The following is a 23478-nucleotide window of genomic DNA, read 5'->3' as shown; positions in this document are numbered from 1 at the left end:
ATTTCACAGGTCGTTGAAAAATGTCCGACTGACAAAAAAATAAATAAACAACCCTGTTGTTAAATATCGACTATGAAGCGAATGGCCCCTCCAGCCTGTTTGCAAACCACATTTCAACTTCAAAACAATGGATCTTCTCCTGAACACGACTTAGTTCCACAGCTTCCCTTAAAATTCAAACTATCAAAGAGCAATTACCAGAAGAAAGACAGATGATTTTTAAACTCGGGTCCGATAGGACTACTGAAGATCGTACTGGTACTTTACTGCTTACTTGATGGTAAGAAAGTGGGTGAGCGAGGATGAATTTTGTTTCCGACAGTGTTTTTGAATATAATTTTCCGTGAGACTATATATCATTTTGTTGATGGAAAGTTGTAGACTTGTTAATCTATATAAGTTGATGGGAAGAAATACATGACAAAAGAAAAACATTTAGGACGAGAGGCGGCAAGTATACATGTATACTATAATTGTCTTCAATCAAAAAAAAAATGGGCGTGACTGTGTGTAGAAATCACGTGACAGACTAACGATTCTTTCCTCTAAAAAAGAAGAGTCATCTAGTTTCGCAAGCAGACGACGCTTGTGTTTACAAGGAGACGATTGTCAAAAACCACTGTAATTTCATACCGTTTATCCAGTGTGATTTATTTTCTAATTTTGTTAGTTGGTAAGTTAAATTCTTGTAAAAATCATGAAGCAATAGCATAACTGTCATCTGCATAAATTGTCATCATTCATCTTGCTTGGTTTGGCAGCACTATTATTTATGAAATAGTCATATAATGACATTGTGTTAGGCTGTTAGGTTAGGCCTTCACACTCATAACTGTGTAAATGTCTTGACAGTTGTCTGAGTTGATTAGGCAGAGCCATAGGTTAGATGTAGTTTCAGTGTTCAATTTGATGTTGATCACATTACTTGATGGGCCAATTGACTATTATAGAATGTTAGGCTACTGGTATTGTTGTTAGCTTATTCCACACAATAGGCCTGCCTATTATAAAATAAATGTCCTTTTCTTTTCTATCTGAGAAGCAGATTAGTAGAATGTAAATTTAATTTCATTCCACTGTTGAGTCAGCTTGCAATGTGCTTACTGTATTTTATCATTCAATCATGTAAATATTTCTATACAGTAATTTATTTTGATTTAAAATTAAGATAAAATTCTAATTAATAAAATAAATTTGTACGGTATTTCGAATTTCACATTTCAAAATAAATTGATATTATCTAAAATCATTAAAAATGTATGTATGGTATCTTATTTGATTTGATTCCTTTTTTAGACCCAAAAATTCAGTTTGAACAGTGGTGTTCAACCTTTTTCTTTCTATTACCCCGTTCAGGACCCTTGGTCGATTGCATTACCCCCCTTATCCCTCTAGATTCTTACTTTTTTTGTGATGATCTCTTCGGTTTTCCCTGCAATATCAATCATACCATAAATCCCAATCACAATGAATAAGTAGGCGTTCAGTAAATATTTGATGTAAATGAAATCGCCTAAATGGCTTTTCATCTCTAGGGTAATCTCAATAATACATTCTCACCTAATATAGAAACAATAGTTATAAGAGAGAGTGACAAGAGTAAACTGATGAGAGTTGCATTACATTTATAAGATTCAGCTAAAACTGAAGTCATTAGCAGTGATAAATCCATTTAAAAACAGTAATCTTACTGATTTTGAACATAAAAGGCTTTAAAATAAAAAATGGATGAAAGAAAAGGATCTGAAGTATCTTAAAATAATTTTTGGAATATAATTATGATAGTGTATGATGTTTCCCTGATTTATTACTGTCTTATTGGCTTCATTTGTGTTGGTTATCATGTTGATTAGAGGCAGTAATTATTATCTCCCATCATCACAACAGATGACAAATGACTATCTTCTGGAACAGTCTAGTGAGAAGAGAATGTAATCTTGTTTATTCGTAGGATGTTATCTTAGTGGGCATATTTCATTCATGATAATTCTAAATCAAATAAACAGACGTTTGTACCCTAAATTTGTGCTGTGCAGTGTTAACTCACGTACACACTTGTTCAACACAAGTTTGTTTACTTAAAAAAGTTAGATAAGAAACACTTGAGCAATTACAGTTAACCAGTTTCTTAATGATATAATTCATTTATCAAACGGTTTTCTCTTTAGCTGGAATAAATGGCCGCAAAGTTTTTGACTAGAACAAAAAGTCGCGATAATTGGGATGGAGGTAAACATCAAACCCGTTTGGAACATATTTGTGATTTGAATATTGATGATAGTCCTTCCAACGTGAAGAAAACTGGGATTATCTGTACTATAGGTAAGATTGAGCTATATTTGATTTCTTTTATAACTGAACTGCCTCATTTTGATGTGAGTTTGTGTTTAAATAGAAATTTGATAGAGCCCTTAAGCAGTAATCATAAACTGTTATGCTTACATGTAATTCGGGGCTGAATAACTTGGACAATGTTTAAGATTCAAAACGCCCTGGTTTCTGTAAGTTAACTCTCCATTATTATTCTCAGGATTATCTATTTGTAATGAAATACAGAATAACTTTTACGTTAATGTTCCAATTCCTTTATTTTACTGCTGATTAGTTTCTATCTCTATACTGTAGAACATCATGTAACTCATTTGTAATTTCAAGCAAATGTCAATTTTCCTGAACCTGAATTATTCTTACTGAGGACTATTACAAGTGACATGTAGTCACATTCACTCAATGATACAATCGATTTCTTTTTTTTCTATAAATTGACACTTCATGGTAACCTTCAAATGGACTTCATTTGAGCTATTTCAGAAGTAATTTCATCAATACCAGTACTTAGTAAAAATACATTTAAGCTTATTATGTATCATGTATCACGCTACTTAATGCTGTGAAAAGGGTGCATTAATCTTAAATTGTGTCCATGATTCACATGTGTTACTGCAGTTTACTTCAAATTTTGGGATTGAAAATATCTCAAATCTGAAGATTAATAAATCAAAACGTTAAAAATTGGACCTTGATGAGGAAAAAATTTTCATATACAAACTAACTACTGCTGTGATAATGAAAGACATCTCTAAATTGTTATATTTGAACATTACATTCAGGACCAGCATGCGATTCAATAGAGATGATAGAAAAATTGATAGAGAAAGGAATGAGAATATGCCGACTGAACATGGTTCATTCTTCAGAAGAGGTATTCTTTTGATTTATTATCCTATTTTTTCTGAATATGCAAAGTGGATTCAAGAATAGCTTAGAATCTGAATCCTTTCAATTTTTTCCATATAATATATTCATATGTAATTGTCCACATGTCTGCACGTCAGCCTTAGGCATGAATTTAGATTTATGAAAGGGTGATAGTTAGAAGATTGAACCAAGGTCTTCTATTCATCAAAACACTGAACGCTTATGGCTTCTATTTGCACCATTTCAATTCCTGCAACTCTGTACATTCCCTGTCATTCACTACTGCACTGCCTAGTTTTATAAAGACAGATTTTTATTATAATGAAACTTTTGCATAGGGAAAACTAAAGAGTAGGAAAGAGGAGAAAAAACCCATTATGTCAACTTTGAAAAAGTGATGAGCATTCGGCATTTTCCCAATTTCACCATTGGGACTTAAATTAGATGTTATTTCAGCTATTTTTTATCTCTTTGACTGAACTGACCTATTTTTCTTGAACTAAATATTGTCCAATCATCAGTTTTGTAATGAAAAGTATTAGCCTTGAGTCATGAAAATGTGATCTGCTTTCTTTCAGTTTCACTAGTATAGTGTATAGAAAGAAAACCTTGATATAATGTGTACACTATATTGTCCATGGCTCTGTTTTATAATAACCCAGTTCCTTGTGAACTATATAGTGTCAACTGTTTTGATGACACTTGTTTTCTCTTAAGAAAATTGCCTCTCATAATATTCTTATGAATACGATATTTGATACCGGTAATAAATAAAAGTATGAGTAGGATAGTATCCAACAATATTTTTTCCTTTGGTTGAGAGTACGATGACCTGGACTAAATGATCTTTCCTCATTATTCCAGTCGACCCACCTGTATATGGGTTAGTAATCTGCGCTGAGGTTTGACCACAGATCAGCTGGTAGACAAAATCCTTGTGAAACCAAGTTGTTTTTTTTCTAAAACCATTTGTCTTATATTTCAGTATTATATGAAAGTGATAGAAAACATAAGGAAGGTTGTATGTGAGAAGTATGATGAGAGTCAAGTAGCTATAGCTATTGATATCACAGGACCTGGTGCTAGAATAGGAAGATTTAAGTCTGTAAGTAATTCATTTACAATTATGTCCTGTCATTTGCAATATATTACAAAAATAATCTCACTTAATTATATGTCCATATTAGAGACATCAATTTGAAGGCTGATGTTCAATTACTCTTTTGGTGGGCAACAAATTGTAGAAGTAACATAAACCCCTTGTGTGGCAAGACCTTCTTAATGTTAAACACTGCGCTCTATACATTTAGATTACGTTTGATCTTATTGTAAAAATTTGAACCATCTTACTTTTTTGTGCATTATTGTACTAATGTAGTATCTTGCAATGCTAATGAAGGAAATTTGGTTTTCCTTCTCTCAATCTTTTCATATTTAATGTTATCAGATAGGTTATTTATTTATTATTGATGCTTTCCCAAGTTTATGGTTTTGTGGACGACTTGGGCACTTTTGATAATGTATAACCTTATAATGATTTTCTGCATATTGAACAATTCGATTATAACCGAGACTTATTAGTTAGCACTATATTGTTACATTTGACTAATTTAATTAATTTGTATGTGTTAAAGCTTAGTCATGGAATTGATTTGTAAGGGAAGTCTAGGAGCTGGTTGTCTTCAATCTAATGAATTGAGACAATCTGACTTTGAGATGAACTCACTGTTGAATATCAGCTTGATTTCAAATCTGGCTCTGTCAATGTTCAGATAAAAGTAGGGCTTTGATTTCCTCGAGATCTATTTTTTAGAAGTTTAATGTATAATGAATAATGAAGAATGTTTTGACACTTCAGAAATAACTTTGTTCACAATAATCTAATCCACGTGCAGTTTGAATTATATTATATTGAAAGTTCTAATCAAATCAATTGAATATGTCTGTATGACCTTGAGAAATTTAAAGGTCACCTTCAAATGAAAGTCGACCTTATGAAAATACAAACCTTTATGTTTCCCTTCAATGACATCTAAAGTTGTTGGCTATCATACATCTTTATTTCCGAAGTTGAAGTGATATATTTTGGTATGTATATTGATAGGTCAATACTCTGCAAGTGCAGTTCAATTTTAGAAGAAGATATATATCCAGATGGATCTTATCAAGCTTAGTGTTGATGTCAAACAAGAACATTATTCAGATGTGTAATGTATCAGAACAGGGCTATTGATTTGATTTTCTTTGCCAGTCGTGTCTGATTAGAAACTCAGCATATCTGTCTTATTAATAAAATTCAGAAAATTTAACAAATGTAAAGTTTTACCCTGAAATGTCTGGCTATAAAAATTAATAAAAGTCAAGAGCACTGACTGTAAAATAATGAAGATAACTGAATAACACCATGTGGACAGGAAACTTGTTCTTGTAAACTTATAATAATTACGGTATATTAACTGACTTTAGACATAAAGATATTCAGGTCCAGTTATTTCTATCAGAGGTATATGATATTTCTCTACCTTATTGTACTTAAACACCCACAGGATGTAAACTAATGTAGTACAGTTTATTAAAATAAAGCTGGTTTGATTATTACTGAATTATTGTAAACATCTTCTACATTGAAAAAGTTTATTATTTTATTGATCAAGAGTTCATCTCATGCTGCTTGCACGTGTTTTAGATATTGTATATACAGAGTTTTCTTTCCAATAAATAAGCTTAACTTTAGGCAAATGAGCTAAGTAAGCAAATCATACAATGCCTCAAAAACATGATGTGCTAAATGATAATAAACAAACTTAAATGTTTTTGAAAATTGTCTAAGCCTACACAGAATGTTATTCAACATTTATAAACAAGATACAAATAGATTTATTTTGTTATAATGATAATTGTTTAATCAAACTAGAATATATTCTGTGATCATAATACTAATAATACAATGCTAAATTTATATAATAATATAAATGAGTTTTATATAGGTCATATTAGCGTGCAGTTAGTATATAATACTAGTAGTCAATTATTATATTCAGATACATACTATAAACTTACTCAGTCATGTTATAATTTATTGGATATTTTATTCAATGATATATGATTTACTCATTGATTTTCATAATTGACTCTTCACTGTGTTGAGTCTATGAAATCTGCTTTATTTTCTACTATAGGGCTTGTAACAGAGTATCTGATAGAGCTCTCATAAATAAAAAACAAGTTGAGTGATGTTTTTGTATACAAATAAGAGGATAAGTGTATCATCAATTACTTCATGGCACACGAAAGAAAACTTGAATCATTCTTAGTACAAAATCTTAACTTTATAATGTATGAAAATTTTTGTCCCAAAACTAAAAATTTATTTAATTTCATTAAATACTATAATAACTCATAATGGAGTTGCCAGTTATCCATGACATGCTTATCTTTGGACCAGTTAACTCTTTTAACACATGTGACTGCACTATCAGCCACAAAATTACATGATACGCAGAGCCCACCCACATACCAGCAGTCCGTGAGGCTGTTACGACACTAAATATAAAGTTTATCAAATGTACTTAATACCATACTCGGTTCAGGGTATATAAAATTTAATTTATTTACACCTGAGTGTTCAAAGGGTTAATGAAACACACTCATCTGTACTTAAATTTAGATTTTTGATGTACACGTGCAAGATTTAACCTTTGAAAGATATTTTGTAGGATATTGGAATATGTATAACATTAAAAGCAGGAGGTACTATGTTGTTAACTCATGATAAGAAATATGAAAGTTGTTGTGATAACCAACATGTTTATGTTGATCAACCTCAATTCTTCCATAACGCAGAAATTGATGATGTCATTTATATTGAAGATGGTCCGCTTTCTTTAAAGGTCTTGGAAAAAAGTAAGTAATTCTTGTGTGATAAGTTTCATTTTTATTGGAATTTTATTTGATATGTTTCAGCCCACTCTGTTTTCAGTAATAAAACAAACTGAAACTGCAGAAAGATTCTTTAAGTTTAAAATTTTATTGATTTTTTGACATCAAGTATTTTTCTTTCTTACATGGTTATCAAGTCAAAGATGTAAAATGATATTGATTTTACTGGTACAAAAAATACTTCATCATTTTGAAGTATTTATTGAATTCCTTTCTGTTGTTTTTTAAGCATACAGAGAATTTTTTTTTGCAATAACGTTATTCTCCTAGGAGAATGCTCTAGGCGTAAGAAAATTCATTATTAAGGCTTTTTATGTAACTAAAGAGCTTTGAATATAATAAGATATCATATTTGTTTAAGATATTCATAAGTTTGTCAAAATATTCAATTTTATGTGCTTCAATTTCTGATGGCAGTTTTAATCATACCCTTTATTTAACATTGAAGCTTCAAAATACTGGGTACTAAACTTTAATTTGACAGTGAAACATGGTGTCTCAACTTATTTATTTGTTTTCAGCCGATAACTTAGAGCTAATTTGTCAGATAGAAAGTGGTGGAGACATGGTTAATTTCCAGCAATGTCATATACCAAAAAAACTTCCTGGTAAACCAGTTTTAACTCAACGTGATAAAGATGCTATTGCCTTCGCCCTAGAAAATGATGTAAGTGAAATGGCTCAATAAATTATGTACCTTGTCACATTTCTAATTGTTTTTACAGACAGATAAATAGGTTTTACTGTTAAAAAACGTGAAATGTACCAGTTACCATGTATGTCTGAAATATATGATAGTTGAAGAAAAATTCTTTTTTTATTTAAAAAGAAGATCTTGTGAATCATTGTGAATTATCATGCCTGTGATTCTATCCAGTTGACTGAAATCAAGTGGGTAAATTTGTTGACGCGAGTCTAAAGTGTAAAACAAATATTAATGGTCAAAACGTGACAGATTCTAAATTTTATGGTTGACATTTCCAACATTGACATGATAGTTGATCCTTTCTTACTTTACAAACAAATGATCTGTTTCACTTTCACAATTTGAAAGATTTAAAATGAAAATGTCATTTATCTAATAAGATTTTTATATTTGATTAGAACTGCTAGTCACAATCTTTCTGATAAGGTGAAGGATGGTAAGTTTCCAACCTCTGATTTGATCACTGACTGTAGATCTAATTTTAACCCTTGAACACCAAGTGATGACTTTAATCTTATGATAAAAACATTAAATGACTTCATATATTAAGAACCTCTTTATCAGCTGTTCTGGTGTATATACATGTACCACATAATTTTAGGTCCAATAGAGCAGCCACTATTGTTTGAAGGGTTAAATGTGTTTTAGTTTTTATCAAGAGAGTGTGTGTTTCTATTGAAATGGCTCTTTTTATGGTTTATTATTAAAGGTGGATATGATACTAGCATCATGGGTTTGGTGTTCAGATCTGATTCAACAAATCCGACTGGAGCTGGGTACGAAGGCTGATGCTGTACATGTAATAGCTAAAATACAGAACTATGAAGGAGTTGTCAAGTAAGTCAGATAAACTCTTTTATCTTTTACAGCAAATTATTGTCTCTAGACAGTCTGCTTGACACATGGTGTTTGTCTTCAAATTAGTCTTGATTAGGTGTAAACTGAAATCGTGTGGTTAAAACATTTATAGAAACACTCTTAAGATTAATCCTCTCACATTCGCATAAAAGTTTGTTAATTGATCATGTAAATAATTTTGAATTATCATGTCTGTGATTGAAATCTAGTGGGTAAATTTGTTTTGAATCCATGATGCCTTCATTTATAAAAGTTGTTAAAGCAATACCATATATGGTGAAGACATGAAAGTAGGCCCTGTTGTTTATAATTGCAACATTAAGCTTATAGAATCAGACAGTTTTCATGTGTGTAAACTTTGGTCTTGTTAACTATGTAATTATTTTACTCTAAATTAGATATTCTAAGATATAAATTGAGAAAATCTTGCAATGCTTGGCAGTACATGATAGAATGAAGTGTTTATTGGATTGGATGACTTGAAGATCAATAAAAGTTGGCTATCCATAGATCTTGTTTTGACACCTGTCAAGCCGTCATATTCTAATAATTATTAATATATTTATATTGACTGTCTTGTTCCCATCTTCAAGTGGTGATATTATATTATTTACCATAAGAGAGTGATCATGACAAAGAAATAGAGTGACAGCATTGAAGGAGAAAGAGAAGGTTTAGTTTAAAATACCCTTTCTTAGGTTGTAATAGTTCAAATCTATGCTATAAGTGTCTCTGATACACATAAAAAGTATAGAAAATTTCTTTACAATCCATTGAAGATAACATATAACTTTGCATGCATTTTTAAAGCAAAAGATCAATAAAAAGAGTCCTTAGAGGTATATACATTATACCAATCAGTATATCTACTCATGTATAATTCATACTGGTTTATAGAAATCAGCTTATATCATACTGGAAATAACTTTTCATTTTACACTTGAGATACATGAAAAAAAATTGAAAGAAAATTATTTTTTTGCTGGAAAATCCTCTCAACAAAATTCATCTTTTGCCTAAAAGAATAGTAATATTTTGCCTTCACACACTTCTTATTTCGCTGTATAAATCCCCTCAAAAAAATTCTTGTTATGTGTCTAAATACATGTACCTTCAATTAAAGTCTTAATTTGCTGTAAAGCTGTTTTTATCTCTTACTGAATGATGTTTATAAACTAATGATATTAATGTATTTCAGTTTTGATGATATATTGAAAGTAAGTGATGGTGTATTGGTTGGTAGAGGTGATTTAGGCATTGACATTCCAGGAGAGAAAGTATTTTTAGCTCAGAAAATGATAATAGGAAAAGCTAATAGTGCTGGCAAACCTGTAATTTGTGCTGCTCAGGTAGGACTAATATTCTAGTAATTACTCTTAATAAAACATTATAATGAATTACGACAGGAGCATCCACATTGTATGAAAATAACATCATATGTTCATAGCATCTTTTCAACCAGCTGGTTCTTGGATGCTATGAACAAGTATTTAGGAAAGATGACTTTTCAAGGTTACCAGAATTTGGCACACTTACTAACCTTTTTGGGAATACATATTTTATCGACTTAATTCCCCAAACCTCATAGCAATAGGTCTTGGCAGCTTCATGAATTAAATTGATATTTGTAGATGTTAGATAGTATGGTACATAATGTTCGACCTACTAGAGCAGAAGCTAGTGATGTAGCTAATGCTGTATTAGATGGTATAGATTGTATTATGTTATCTAAAGAAACAGCTGTTGGTACCAACCCAGTTCAAGTTGTAGAAACTCTTTCAGCTGTAAGTACCATAACACAGAATTTTAACTTAAATCAAATATTCTTAACCATGTAACCTCCATGTAACCTCCATTTCCAAAATGAGTTCTTTTATATTTGAAATATGAGTTAATGATCTCTTGTCTAGAAGATATTAGAGTTTTCATACTTTCGAATTTTCTTGCTCTTGATCATCTTCAAAGCTTGCCAACAGGTATCATATGATTTTAACCAAGAAAAGTGTTTAATGAGGTCAAGGTATTTGACAGAGTGAAGTGCTATTGTATTTCCTATTTTGTTAAGTTTTGATATTGATGTGTGTAATAGCTAGCTGACCTGAAGATTTCATATTTAAACAAATGCTTAATATCTACTTGTAGATCTGTCGTGAAGCAGAATCAGCTGTATTAAGTGATAGTGTATTTAAAGAATTACAAGAACAAACAGAACCACCAGTAGGTAAAACACATACTACAGCTATAGCTGCTGTGGAGGCAGCTAGTAAATCACAAGCTTCGGCAATAATAGTTGTTACTTCATCTGGAAGGTAAGATAACAGCATGTTTTTTCTGACACGATTATGCACAAAATTTGTAATATAAATCCCATGTAAAAGTTAATACTTGCATATTGAGGAGGGAAGTGTCTTTTGTGATAGTGGCATCAAGAAAAGAAACTGCAGACGCCTGACTAAAATTTAAGGTGCAAATTGATGCTATCATATACATAAAAAGTTCAGAACACCTCTTTACAATCCTATGTTTTTTCTCTGTATTTCCTTACAGCACAGCAGCAATGATAGCTAAATACCGTCCATCATGTATCATAATAGCTATAACAAGATCACCTAGTACAGCCAGATATCTTCATTTATTTAGAGGCATCCAACCTTTACTATATACAGGTATAGTTTATATTTTTCATTTATCTGGAGGTATCCAACTTTATATGTAGTCCATAGGTATCCTTTGATCAAAATATAATTGCTTTTTGGATATGAGTCAATGCAACTTTTGAAATTGATTTGCACGCATACTTTAACTTAATATAGGTAGAGATAGTACAGTGTGAAATTCTGAGTAACAACATGTGTCAGGTTCTGTTTTAATTTTCTAATACTTCAGATGAATGTTCGTATGAATGGGTTGATGATTTAGATAGAAGAATACATAAAGCGCTGTTAATGGCAGTTAATAATAGTATAGTTGTAGAGAATGATGTAGTGGTATTAGTAACAGGATGGACACCTGGTACCGGTCATACTAATACACTACGCTTAATTACCGTTCCTAATTTAATTGAAAATGACCCTCAACAAATCATGAATTTAGTTAATGCCACGTCTAATGAGGAGTTTTGAATCTGGATCCAATTATAAGGATTATTTTTAGTTCATACAAGAAATATATTGAAGTCTGCCATTTAAAGTATCAATAAATGGCATCATCCCACTCTTTTAGTATTGTCATCAGTATATCAAATTATACCAATTATTTTTTTCGGGATTTTAAATATTAGCTTCGAAATAGCAGATTTGGTCTTAAATTAGATTTGCATTGATAAAAATGTTGATAATTAAAGGCATTTATCAGCTAAAATTGAAGAGATTTTTGTTAAAATTTCTTGAAGGAAAGTGTTCTGACATTAGCAAAAAAAATTTGATTTTTTTTTTTATATCTTAAAGTTATTTTTAGATAGTTATCACTATTTTAAAGCTGATTTTCCAATTCATCACAAAAATAATCCATAAAATTTGATCTGCTAATGAAAGTGTAAAATCAGTAGTAAAAGATGTTCACTGGATCATGTTTCTCTAACATTTATAATTTAGATAGAGATGAAAAATCAATATTATAAAAACTTTTACAACCAAAAAACTTGATCCAGTAACTTGATATTATTGCTTCCATCTCCAGATAAAGGTGTTTTTAATTATTCTCAGAATAAATTGAAGTGCAATATTACATTAAGTATTTGTTAATTGTTAGTTTTTACTGTGATTTTTAACTTGTTTCTGTCCAGCCATTGACCATTGCCTACCGGATTAGGGAACATTTTTAACTGAAGGGACCATTGAATCTTTAAAATCATTCATCAATCTGTAAAGAGATAAAGGTCACTAAACCAGCTTATTGTCAGCTATCTGTAGCACCTTTGAAGTCCAGTTCTCCTGCAATGATATGAAAACCTACTGTGTTAGTCTAGACTAATGTCAATTCTCATAATCAATAATAATTTATAGTAAAAAAGTTGAAAAATTGAATTGACAATGGTTGTAACAGTTTGGTATTTTTTTTATCATCTATGGACATTTGAAATTGAGCACTATCAGCTGGTAATGTACATATTTAGATATTAAACCCTGCCCTTCCAATCTTGCCTAAAAGTTTTTCAAATTAAATTATTGAACTGGTTTAAAAAGTCAAATTAATTCAAGTTTTTAGCACATTCAAGCTGGTCTTCACATTCATTGTTACAGATGATAGATCTGAATTTCCTATTTATCAATTCCAAATAACGTGCCTATATTTTATTGTAAATTTTTAATATGTTTTTATGCTACCTCATCATGCTTTGATTTGTCAGTTATGTATTTTATGAGATGCTGTCAATTATGCGCCATTATTCAAGGAAAATATATTTCCTGCTCATTTAATAGTTAACCAATATTATATATTGTTTGTTGTTGATCATGTACTTAATTTATTAAATATTATTATATTATGCACACCTATATGTATTTTAAAATGGCAATGTGAAGAAGGCATGGCACAGTTATTGAGGTTATTGCTTCATTTCATCTGGCAAGAATTTTCAAGAATTGTTAATCTTGGGGTGGTGGGCAAGAAATGGGCACCACTACTGAAGCAATAGAATTAGTATATCAGACATCTGACCACAGGATACAGACATTGGCTCTGCAGCTATGGGAGTGTAGGTAAGATATTAATTAACACACAAAATTTGGAAAACGAAATATTATGATAAAGTCAGGCATGGCAGAGACAAACAAATAGAGGCGAAGACCTCTCCCAAGCTCCACTGCACCTCAAAATTATTTAGTATATTATAACAAGGTTGTAAATTCACCATATATTTAATGATAATTATATACGAATCATGGTGAAAATGAATGGTAAACAATCTGCACAACTGTGCCCTGAGTAACAAGAATATGAACAAGTATCTACAAAGGGTTAAAAAGCAATAACAAAAAAAAAATAATTTAGGCTTATAAATTTCATCATTGATTCATTAGCTAATTAATTTTGATTTTGAGTTGATTATCATAAAACAGCATCATGCCTTTGGAAATTAAATGAAATGAGTGCAGTTTTATGTCCTACTTTTCTGCACCATGTGGGCTAATGAAGACAGAATCTTTAGAATTAGAATTCCTCAATAATTATCAAATCAGGGAATTAGTGATCCTAAAGCATCTGTTCTTCTTTATTTAAAATGCTTAATGCTAATTATTCTTATGTAAGATAAATAAAAGGATTTTGATATGGTCCCATAATATAATTTGCTTTAACTCTTGAAAATTAACTTGGAACACAATAACAGACACAAGGGCTCTCAGCTCTGTAACATAGGTACATGTAAATGATGTCACTTTGCAATACAAATTAACAACATATGATGTATGACTTCAGTTCCAAACATTGTCCAATTCAAACTATTTACATATGATAACATAAATAATGTATGTACATTAATTTACAAAAAAAACAGCAGTAAGGCAAGGATGTTGAATCCTCAGATGTGAAGTTATATTTCAGCTTAGTGGTTGGTAAATATTTGAAAAAAGAAGCGGCAAATAAACACCCTATCAGTTAAGGCAAACTTTGAAAACTTAAGCAAATCTCAACAAACTTTGAATAGTCTGTCTAATAATAAAATTTATTATCTATTTGTAGACAACTAGTTTTAGGACAAGAAAGCCACATTTTAAATTAAAAGTTTGGTAAGGAATTTTGATATCATAATATCTACATAACTAGCCATTTGTTATAAATAAATATCAACCCTTAATTAACAATTTAGAAAAACTACAAAATAAACATCACAATGAAACACTCTTTTCATGTGGTCGTTATCACCTATTTCATGGTTTTTATATCTTATTGATCAATGTTAAATATAAATTTAGGTCTTAATAGATAAAACATAGAATCCATGTGCAACCAAACTCGTCAATCAAATATACCTAGAACAAAAAGCGCCACCACATATTGAACCATTGTTTCGCAAATGAATGCAATTCACAATAATACTTGATAACAGAGATATATGTATTGTAACCTAATGTTGAAAACAATATGTATTCGTGAAAAAATCAACAACAGGAAGTTGATGATCATACATTATATTGTCTTTAAAGCCCCAAATGCAAAGTATCTGTTTTTCATGTCTTTGAATGTCCTGTTGAGGAATTTGCTGCCACTCCTGATGCAATGCTGCATCTAACTCTGTTAAAGTTTGTACAGGAGGGTCTCTACGACGTACGCGATGTCCCAGAATATACTGAAGTTAGTGGCGCTTAACTTTTTGTTCTACGTATATAATGAGATTATAAACAATTGTCTAGTGTTATAATTATAACTGTTACTAGATATATTTCTTAGATTGCAGACAGAACTACTTTAAAGGCACGTCACACTTTGCAAAAATACTTGTCAAGTTGAAGTATTAAGTTACTGAAAAGTAATAACTACATATAGATTAGTTATTTATCATTTATTAGTATTAATAATATATCCTGTTACCATCCGATTGGTTCCATTTATTACAGTAAATAAATATCAACCAATCAGATTTCTAGAATTTATTAAATATAAAATCTTACAATACCGTCTGATATCAGACCCCTGGTATTAATCTACCAATATATAATCATAAATACTAATAAAGATAGGTATTAATTATTATTATATACAGATTGGGCTTTTATAATCCACCAAATTCAAAGCTTTTTAAGCACAAGTGTACTTCGTCCAAGCATTTACTCTTTCGACATGTGACTTAAAGGGCAAATTCATAAAACACGAAAATTGAGTTCCCATCTATACTCTCCTTGAGTAAAAGCCATTTTTTTTGTTTATTGGTTCTAAAGCTTTTTACTTTTAACCGTTTGATTTTAAACTTCAAGTTATTCTACTTGAGGTTTCATTATCATATTTATACTCAGTGTTCAAGGGTTACTTTGAATTGCTGCATGCCATTGCATTAAAACTGAGTATCTCTGAGTTTCAAAAGCATAATATTCTTCATTAAGTCATGGGGTAAGAAAAACACATAACGTGTATTTCAGTAATGATCACTTTGGTCTTATTAAAATAAATATTGTAATATATTTGGTATTTTGTCTCAGATGGTTCTTATTTAGTCTCCACAAAAATTGGGAGCAGCAATTTGCATTTTGATGTAGATTTCAGGTTTTGTACACTATTGGTTATTACTTATTATATTTGGTCTTAGTTTTCTCAAAGACTACTACATTTGTACATTGATTAAAAAGTGATTTACGAAGAATTGAACAAGTTACTACTGATATTATCAACATTATATCACAATTAGAATTGAACAGTTTTTACCACTATACAATATAAACAATTAACAACCATACTATAACAAAATAAATTCTCTGTTCACTCGTACAATAAAACAATCATACATGAAGACTTGTTTAACATCTTTCAAATCACTTCAGATATTCCAACAAATATACTACCATGTGTAATAGAATAACATCATCAAGTGCCTTGTTTTCTTAGAAAAGCTGTGAATAAGATAAATTGCGACAAAATAAACTTCCAATAGTAATAGGATAACCTGTTCAATGTTGTATTTTGTCTGTTTTGGTTGTAAACAATTTGGGATAAATTGAAAATATATATACACAGTACAGCTGCCAATTTCTACAAGATTTCTACATTCAGTTGTCTTTTGTTAAGAAAGATATGATCTTTGTAGTATTTTGTTGAATTTGGTCATGTATCTAAAGTTGTTTGAAAGTTGTGAAACACGCCTAGTCACTGAATATTGAATATATTAAATCTTTTAAAACTTCTACAATATCCTGCTGTCAGCTCCATGTGGGGTCGTAATTTTTCCAAGTTGATGGTGGAGACAAGTAGATTCTTCTCCCTCGGAATACAAAACTAACAACACCCCTATAGGCTCCTCTTGGTACACCCGCCTACAAATCACAACAAATAATTACAAGTGCTGTGAATTTGAATCCAACTCAAGGTGAGAAAAATTATTATCTAGGACCAGTGCTTCTTGGCATTGGCTTCCATCCCCAATCAACTTTAGATTCTAAACTCTTTTGTTGGTTCAAATAATTCTAAAGCGACATTTAGGGGTAGAGATCACATTCAAGAATAGAAGACAATTTTACCGTAGGAGTAGTATATCTGTAGTCTTATGTTATTCAATATCACATGTTAAAGACTGAACATGAAATTTTTTTTTTATAAAACATAGAATTACATACCTTATAATCATCCATAATTCCTAATTTTTTAGCGGCAGCTTTGTATTCATCTTTAGTTTTATAGGTGACTCTGACTGGATGGAGTTTTGGTTTATTAGCTGATACAACCACCTCTGTTACTGTCATTTCTGGTGAATTATATACTTCTTGTAGAAATTCTGTATCATATCTCTCCTAAAACAAACAAAAAACATGTTTCCTTTATTGGTTAAAATAATCTATATCTAAAGTTACTGGAGCTTGTTTAGCAAATTTTTATACATGACAATATACAAGAGTGAAAGATTTCTCAATATATTGGAGCATAAAAGACAAAAAGATCTATGAAAAAAGAGATTTATATTGACATGAATTCATCCTTAATGTATCACATGTACAAAAATTTTAACTTACCTTTTTTAAATAAGAAAGATCCATTTTAGAAAAAGGCACAAGCTGTTCATTTAACTTGATAAATTTTAAATGTTTTTCATAGAATAAACCACTGAAAAAATAAATAAATATATCAATCATATTAAAGCAAAAATCTGCACCTTCATGGCCATTACAATTTTATTTTCCAACAGATCTTTAGCAATCAGCTGTTAACATACAGGTCTCAAACATCAATCGTAATAAAACTGTTCAAGAAGATACTTTGACCTGTATAAAAACAAATCAGTTTAAATGGGACAAGCTTGCTGTGGTTAAAAAATTACTTGATCTACATGATTAGTACACATCTCATTAGCAATTTCAGCATTTAATAATAAATAAGTACTTACTTGCTAACACCCTTTTTACCAAAAGTACTGGTTCTACAAATTTCTGGTCTAATACACTCTCGACCTTTTCTCTGATCAGGGTGTCTCATCCAATCATCCCAGAATCTGAAATTAATAACAATGACATTCTTATCTATGTCTATATAGGAGCTTAATACAGGAACTCTGAACGGTGTTTCAGATCATGACCTTCACATGCCCAATTTAGCATTTTGATCTTTGCAATGTCATCGTAAAAATCTGCAAAATTTATTCATTAAACTACAACTACAGAGAGAGTCAATGCTTACATAATATGAGGATCTAAACACTAAATATTACTTACGCTTGAGGCCATTTTGGTCCAAGTTCTAACCATAATGATTTTTCTATCATCCATCCCAACCCAGGGAAAAAATCACTTCTGTACAACTTCTCTGTTAAGAAAAAAAAAACATAAATTGTCTTAACTCATGTATCTTTTTATTCTAATACTTTGGTAATGGTAAAATAAGAAATACAATATTTGTTATGAAAAGCTGCAGAAACAGTACTTTTATCTACTGGCAAATGTGTATAAATATAGTAAGGCATATACATGGCACATTTTTAAAAGTAAAGGATGAAATTAAACGATCCCATACCCATCTACCAACTAATTTCTAAAGGACATTTCTCAGCTTCTCTAAAAGGAAATGTGTGTGCTTCTTCTCAAATCCGTCCATCAGATTAAAAAATTTTTGATTCTGAACCCCTTCCAGAAGACAAAAAGTCATGGATGAAGACTAAGGGAGATAACTTACCTGGTTCTTCTGATACTAGATTAGCCTTGCCATTATCATTCCATGCTGACACACACCATAACTCTTTCTCTAGGTGTAACAGAGGATATGTGGCTGCGAAATACTCATAAAAATCAGGTGATATGTCAAGATCATCTGCAAATATAATTCATTATTGTTAGAACACTAAACTAATCAGATAATGTTAAAAACATACAATTTTAAATGAAAATTATCTTTAATAAAAAAATATTGTAACCTTATACATTAATACATATTCAAATTTCAAAATGGTAAAAATTTTCAAATTATATTCTTAGAAAATTTTACTTGATAAATGAAAATGAAAGACAACTACTTTGAGCATACAGTTCTTATACAATTACTGAAATGTATAGATAATGCTACACATAACTTCTTATAACCATGTAAAGAACAAGACCTTACCTTCAACTATGATAACTGTTGAAAAATTAAATTTATGAAAGACTTGATCTAAAGCCCATTTATAATGTCTTGATATCTTATAATAACCAGCAAACTTTCTCTGTGGCCATGGTAGCTTTATATCACTTACATCTGGTTGCTGAAATGAAATCAAGTTTAATAAGTCTAAGCAGAGTAGAGTTATTATAAATATGCATTAAATAAATTTGGACAGTTTTTTTTATAAGATATATTATCAATGGTTAGCAGACATCAGGAAAGCAAATGAGTAAAACATTTTTACATCTCCAGCAAAGTCAAATCTATAATGGAGAGCAAATCTCTTTAAACACACCAAAGACATGACTATTTGAACAACCAACTTTACCCTAGGTGAATTGACTGGTATTTTAATTTCTTTTCCACATATCAATTGAATAAATGAGTTATGTACCTTTATATGAATGATGCCATGAGCAGAAACATATTTCTGTATAACTGTAGCAGTTGCCTGATGACCACAGTCTTGGGTCACTATGATGGGAAATTTCTTAGCATCTGGTCTATATCTAAAGAAGAAAAAATGTATTGATAATTCATGAAATTAAATAGCAAAAACAATAGGGTTGGATAATAATTTATGTGAAACAAGTTTGATTCTTTAATTTAAAATCTGTTCAAAATTCAAGGCTGGGTATAATTTGGCAAACAAACAAAAATCACCTCTAATTTCACAAATGAGCTCTGCCAATCATATATTTAGGTTTCCGATTGATGGAAGGTATGCATGTGCGGAAGAGTTCAATAGAAAGTTGAGGGGCTTTAAATAGGACTAGCTTTAACTAACACACTAGTCCAATCTGGATGTCATTATATGCAAAACATGAGATGATACTTTGTGGTATATAATGGCTCGTTCGATACCTCTTGTGATTACTGTGTTTACAAGCTCAATGTTGTGAATTTCCGTTTGATATTGGAATCCTCTCATATTTAATAGCTTGGAAAGTCATGAAAATGGAGAAATACTGTGGACATAAATTTTCACAACTTCTATGACCTTCACCTTGACCCAATACAAAAATATCAGGATCTTCAAATGTGGTTCTTCCTTATTGACGATGTTTAAAGACGTTCAACAAAAGTTGATAAAGAGCATGGTATTGAAATATTTAAACTGCTAACACAATCTCTTTTTCCACATGAACAGTTGTAAATATTGCCTACGGTCTCAACTTTTTCACACAAATTTCAGATTTGCGAGGAAGTTGTAAACACTGTTTTTACAGCAGGTATCGAATGCAGTACAATGTATATAAATATGAATGTATTTAATGATATTAAGATTGACAGGTGTTCTTGTCATACCTGTCTTAATACTACAGATTATCAATAAATCTATATTCTTATAGACTAAAAAAATATAATTATTGATTCTAAGAACAGCAGTTAAATAATAAATATTATACGTTTACATTCAAATATTTTTAAAAGAAAATTTCCTTTAAATCATTATTGTTTGTAATTTGGGGTTATTTTACTTGAAATTCATCATTATTGTAATTTATCAGGCAATTTTTGCAACAGCTCCATATCAACAAAATATTTTTTACCGACATAAGTGTCCTTTTGATTTTTGAAATACAAAATATGCAAGTATTCTTCATAAAAATGGCGAGAAAATTCTTGCTCTGAGATATGGAAGGCATCGGCTTTGAGGGCATCTTCTCAAAAACTTAGCAATAGTGAGATAAAACCTTCATTTTAGTCAGTGAGTAATCTGATGGGTGAATAAAACTAGATTTAAGATATGTTACGATAGTGGCTAATAGGAGCACTAAAAGTATGTGACGTCTGTTAGGTACTGACCCTTGATGTACATATTTACAAGTCATATCTACAGTCAACCAAATCAAATACAGTATATATTTATTTTAGACTAGAAGAAATGCTAAGTTGCAGATCAATAAAGTTTGTATTATTATAACTTATAAATTTTGATAGTCAATACTTTAACTGGCACTTAGCAACAGTGTCTCCAAATAACTTTTTAATGTCATTACATAACATAGAACAATATTTAAGTATACTATTACTATGTTTTGTAGCATACAATGGCTAAATTTACATTTTTATTATCATCATCATTCATCCAATGATGACAATGAATTGCTGAAAGTTTTTTCACAAGAGGTATAACATAAGCTAGTGTCATTTGAATTTCTAATAACTTTCATACTAAACTTTTCAAATTTCTGACTATGAAGGTGATAATGGACATCATAAATAACAGACCCACTTGTGTTAATTCAACTACAGCTAAGAACTATAAAAACATTTAGTTTATAGAATCATTTACCCAAAAACTGAGCAAATCTTATCTCCAACATTTATGTTTCAAGTATATACCTGGCAAAAAAAACTAAAGCCATGTTTAGAAAAGAAATCATATCATTTACCCATTATTTGAAATATTATCTAATACTTACTTTAAAAGTCTGTCTAAACTTCGACTTACAGTCACTCTATTACAAGCAAACATTAAAATTGGTAAGACTTCTGTTCCTAATGATAGCTTTTCATCACTGACTTTAGAAGCTTCTTTTTGAGCTAAATAATACACATCAATTTTAATCAAACCGGAGGAAATGTTAAATTTGATTACAGTATTAAAAAAAAAGCAATTTAGAAAATAACTGATGAAATTGACAAGCAAATAATATTAAAATTAGATGCATATTAGACAATGTTTTATGTGACTTCAGTATTGTTAAAAATATCAAGTCTTTACTTTCAACATATTTATAAAGCTTTCTTTCATACATGAAAATCATCCTTTCATAAAATGATCTGGTAAGACCAAGATTCTTCAACTATCAGAACACAAGTGGAAATTTTTTAAACTATTGAAGAACTTGAGAAAAAGTACCTCAAATATACACGATGAAAATAGCAAGTACATGACATTAGTATCTCAGTTGCTTACCTTTATTTTTCAACTGTTTTAAATCATCCAGTAATTTCTGATTTTCTCTTAACTGTGAGTTTATTTCAATTTCTAATTTTGATAATTTGATATCTAAAAGAGGTTGTATATCACCTGCTTTCTGTAATATATCATACAAAATAATCTAAAATATTCATAACTTATAACAAAAAACACCGGGGGAATATATTATGGTATATAATATTCATAACTTCAACGAAGAATTATATTTCATGAAAATGAATGAAATTAGGATTGCATGTATTTTTAATACTGAAAAATCTTAAAGGGATTGTTAAGAGGCGTTTTAGCTTTTGTATGTGTATCAGGGCCATTGATTCATCATAATTATCAGTCAACAGTCAGATGTCCATAGCTCCTGAAATCGCTGAAGTGCTTTACCATATGGCATATATGACATCACAATAATAAAAGCTGTGAATAATATATAAGGACCTAGGTGATAGGCATGTCATATATCACTTAGATTAAGTACTATTTCTAAATTTCCAATGTTTGATCAGATGTCTGTGGTTCTCGCAATTCCACTAAAACTAAGTATTTGATTAATTAGTGAAGTCATTAAACTCATAAAATATAGTGGAAATGCAGAAACCACAGACAATCTCGTCGAAAATTGGAATGATGCAAATTGATGTTTTCACTGTCCCCGATACACATAAACAATTTTGAAAAACTCTTTACAATCCCCACAAGTCATCAGTCCATAAGAATGAAAAAACATTACCTTTTGAGGGTGTTTGTTGGTAAGTAAGTAGTAAGTAAGAAGGTTCCATGATAAGAACACCCCAACTACCAGTGTTATCAAATAAGACCGTTTGATTCGCATTCTTCATCAATTAATAATCACGTCATGTTTATATTACTATTCATATTCATCTGAAATACAAATAACTCTATATAAAATATGTTAGCAATTAGTAAATACTGATCTGGATAATTAATTGAAATCTAACCTCATGCAATGAAATTGAATATTAAAAGGCTGGTATCATAATAAATTCATATTCATCTGAAATACGAAAAATTTCATATAAAGGCAATTGGCAATAATTAAAGTATGATTACCAAATGGATAATAGATATACCTAATTAAAAATCTCAATTCAAGAATCAATAACGATAAAATCAAAATCTGATATAATAAACCAAATACAATAATTTAACACAAAAACTAATGATATATGATAATTCAAAAATCATATGAAAATGATAAATGGAAAGTAATGAACATCATAATTCAAACATAATTTATATATATATATCGTGTTACATGATATTCTATCATTAATCCACTATATATACCATACTTTAACTTGACTACCAAGTGACCTATTACATATTCATTTTATACATTAAATTACATTCAAGTGGCAAGGTGCTCCAGTTTACAGGGCATATGCCTTAAATATATATTTTTTTTCTTAAAAAGTTGAATATCAAGCTAATGGTTTAAATTTTTTCAAAATCAAAATATTTCAAAATTAATGGAAAAACAAAATTCATTTTCCAACGACACATATTGTTGAGCACTAATAGAAGTTTTTTTAAAAAA

General features: G+C 30.2%; 2 protein-coding genes across 2 annotated transcripts; one reads left to right on the top strand and one right to left on the bottom strand.

Moving 5' to 3' along the window:
* Positions 1-595: 595 nt before the first annotated feature.
* On the top strand, positions 596-11823 carry LOTGIDRAFT_217490 (hypothetical protein; the record flags this gene model as incomplete). Its single annotated transcript, XM_009059985.1, has 12 exons — positions 596-673; positions 2169-2322; positions 3111-3202; positions 4184-4303; positions 6915-7101; positions 7659-7804; positions 8553-8680; positions 9900-10050; positions 10333-10485; positions 10844-11010; positions 11249-11367; positions 11588-11823. The coding sequence occupies exons 2-12, from the start codon at positions 2178-2180 to the stop codon at positions 11821-11823; spliced, it is 1644 nt and encodes a 547-aa protein (XP_009058233.1). The 5' UTR covers positions 596-673; positions 2169-2177.
* A 3950-nt stretch (positions 11824-15773) lies between these two features.
* Positions 15774-22740, bottom strand: LOTGIDRAFT_217488 (hypothetical protein). The gene is made up of 11 exons (XM_009059984.1): positions 22651-22740; positions 21903-22023; positions 21406-21526; positions 19371-19485; positions 18938-19076; positions 18512-18646; positions 18055-18145; positions 17730-17834; positions 17359-17449; positions 16966-17139; positions 15774-16665 (listed from the first exon to the last, which is right to left on the bottom strand). Exons 3-11 carry the CDS (start codon positions 21456-21458, stop codon positions 16552-16554), a joined length of 1017 nt encoding a protein of 338 aa, XP_009058232.1. The 5' UTR covers positions 21459-21526; positions 21903-22023; positions 22651-22740; the 3' UTR covers positions 15774-16551.
* Positions 22741-23478: the final 738 nt, after the last annotated feature.

This window comes from Lottia gigantea, assembly GCF_000327385.1.
Source record: "Lottia gigantea unplaced genomic scaffold LOTGIsca_40, whole genome shotgun sequence".
In the NCBI taxonomy this organism is placed as follows: Eukaryota; Metazoa; Mollusca; class Gastropoda; family Lottiidae; genus Lottia; species Lottia gigantea.
The sequence above is the reverse complement of the archived record's forward strand: the minus strand, read 5'-3'. Positions and strand labels throughout refer to the sequence as shown.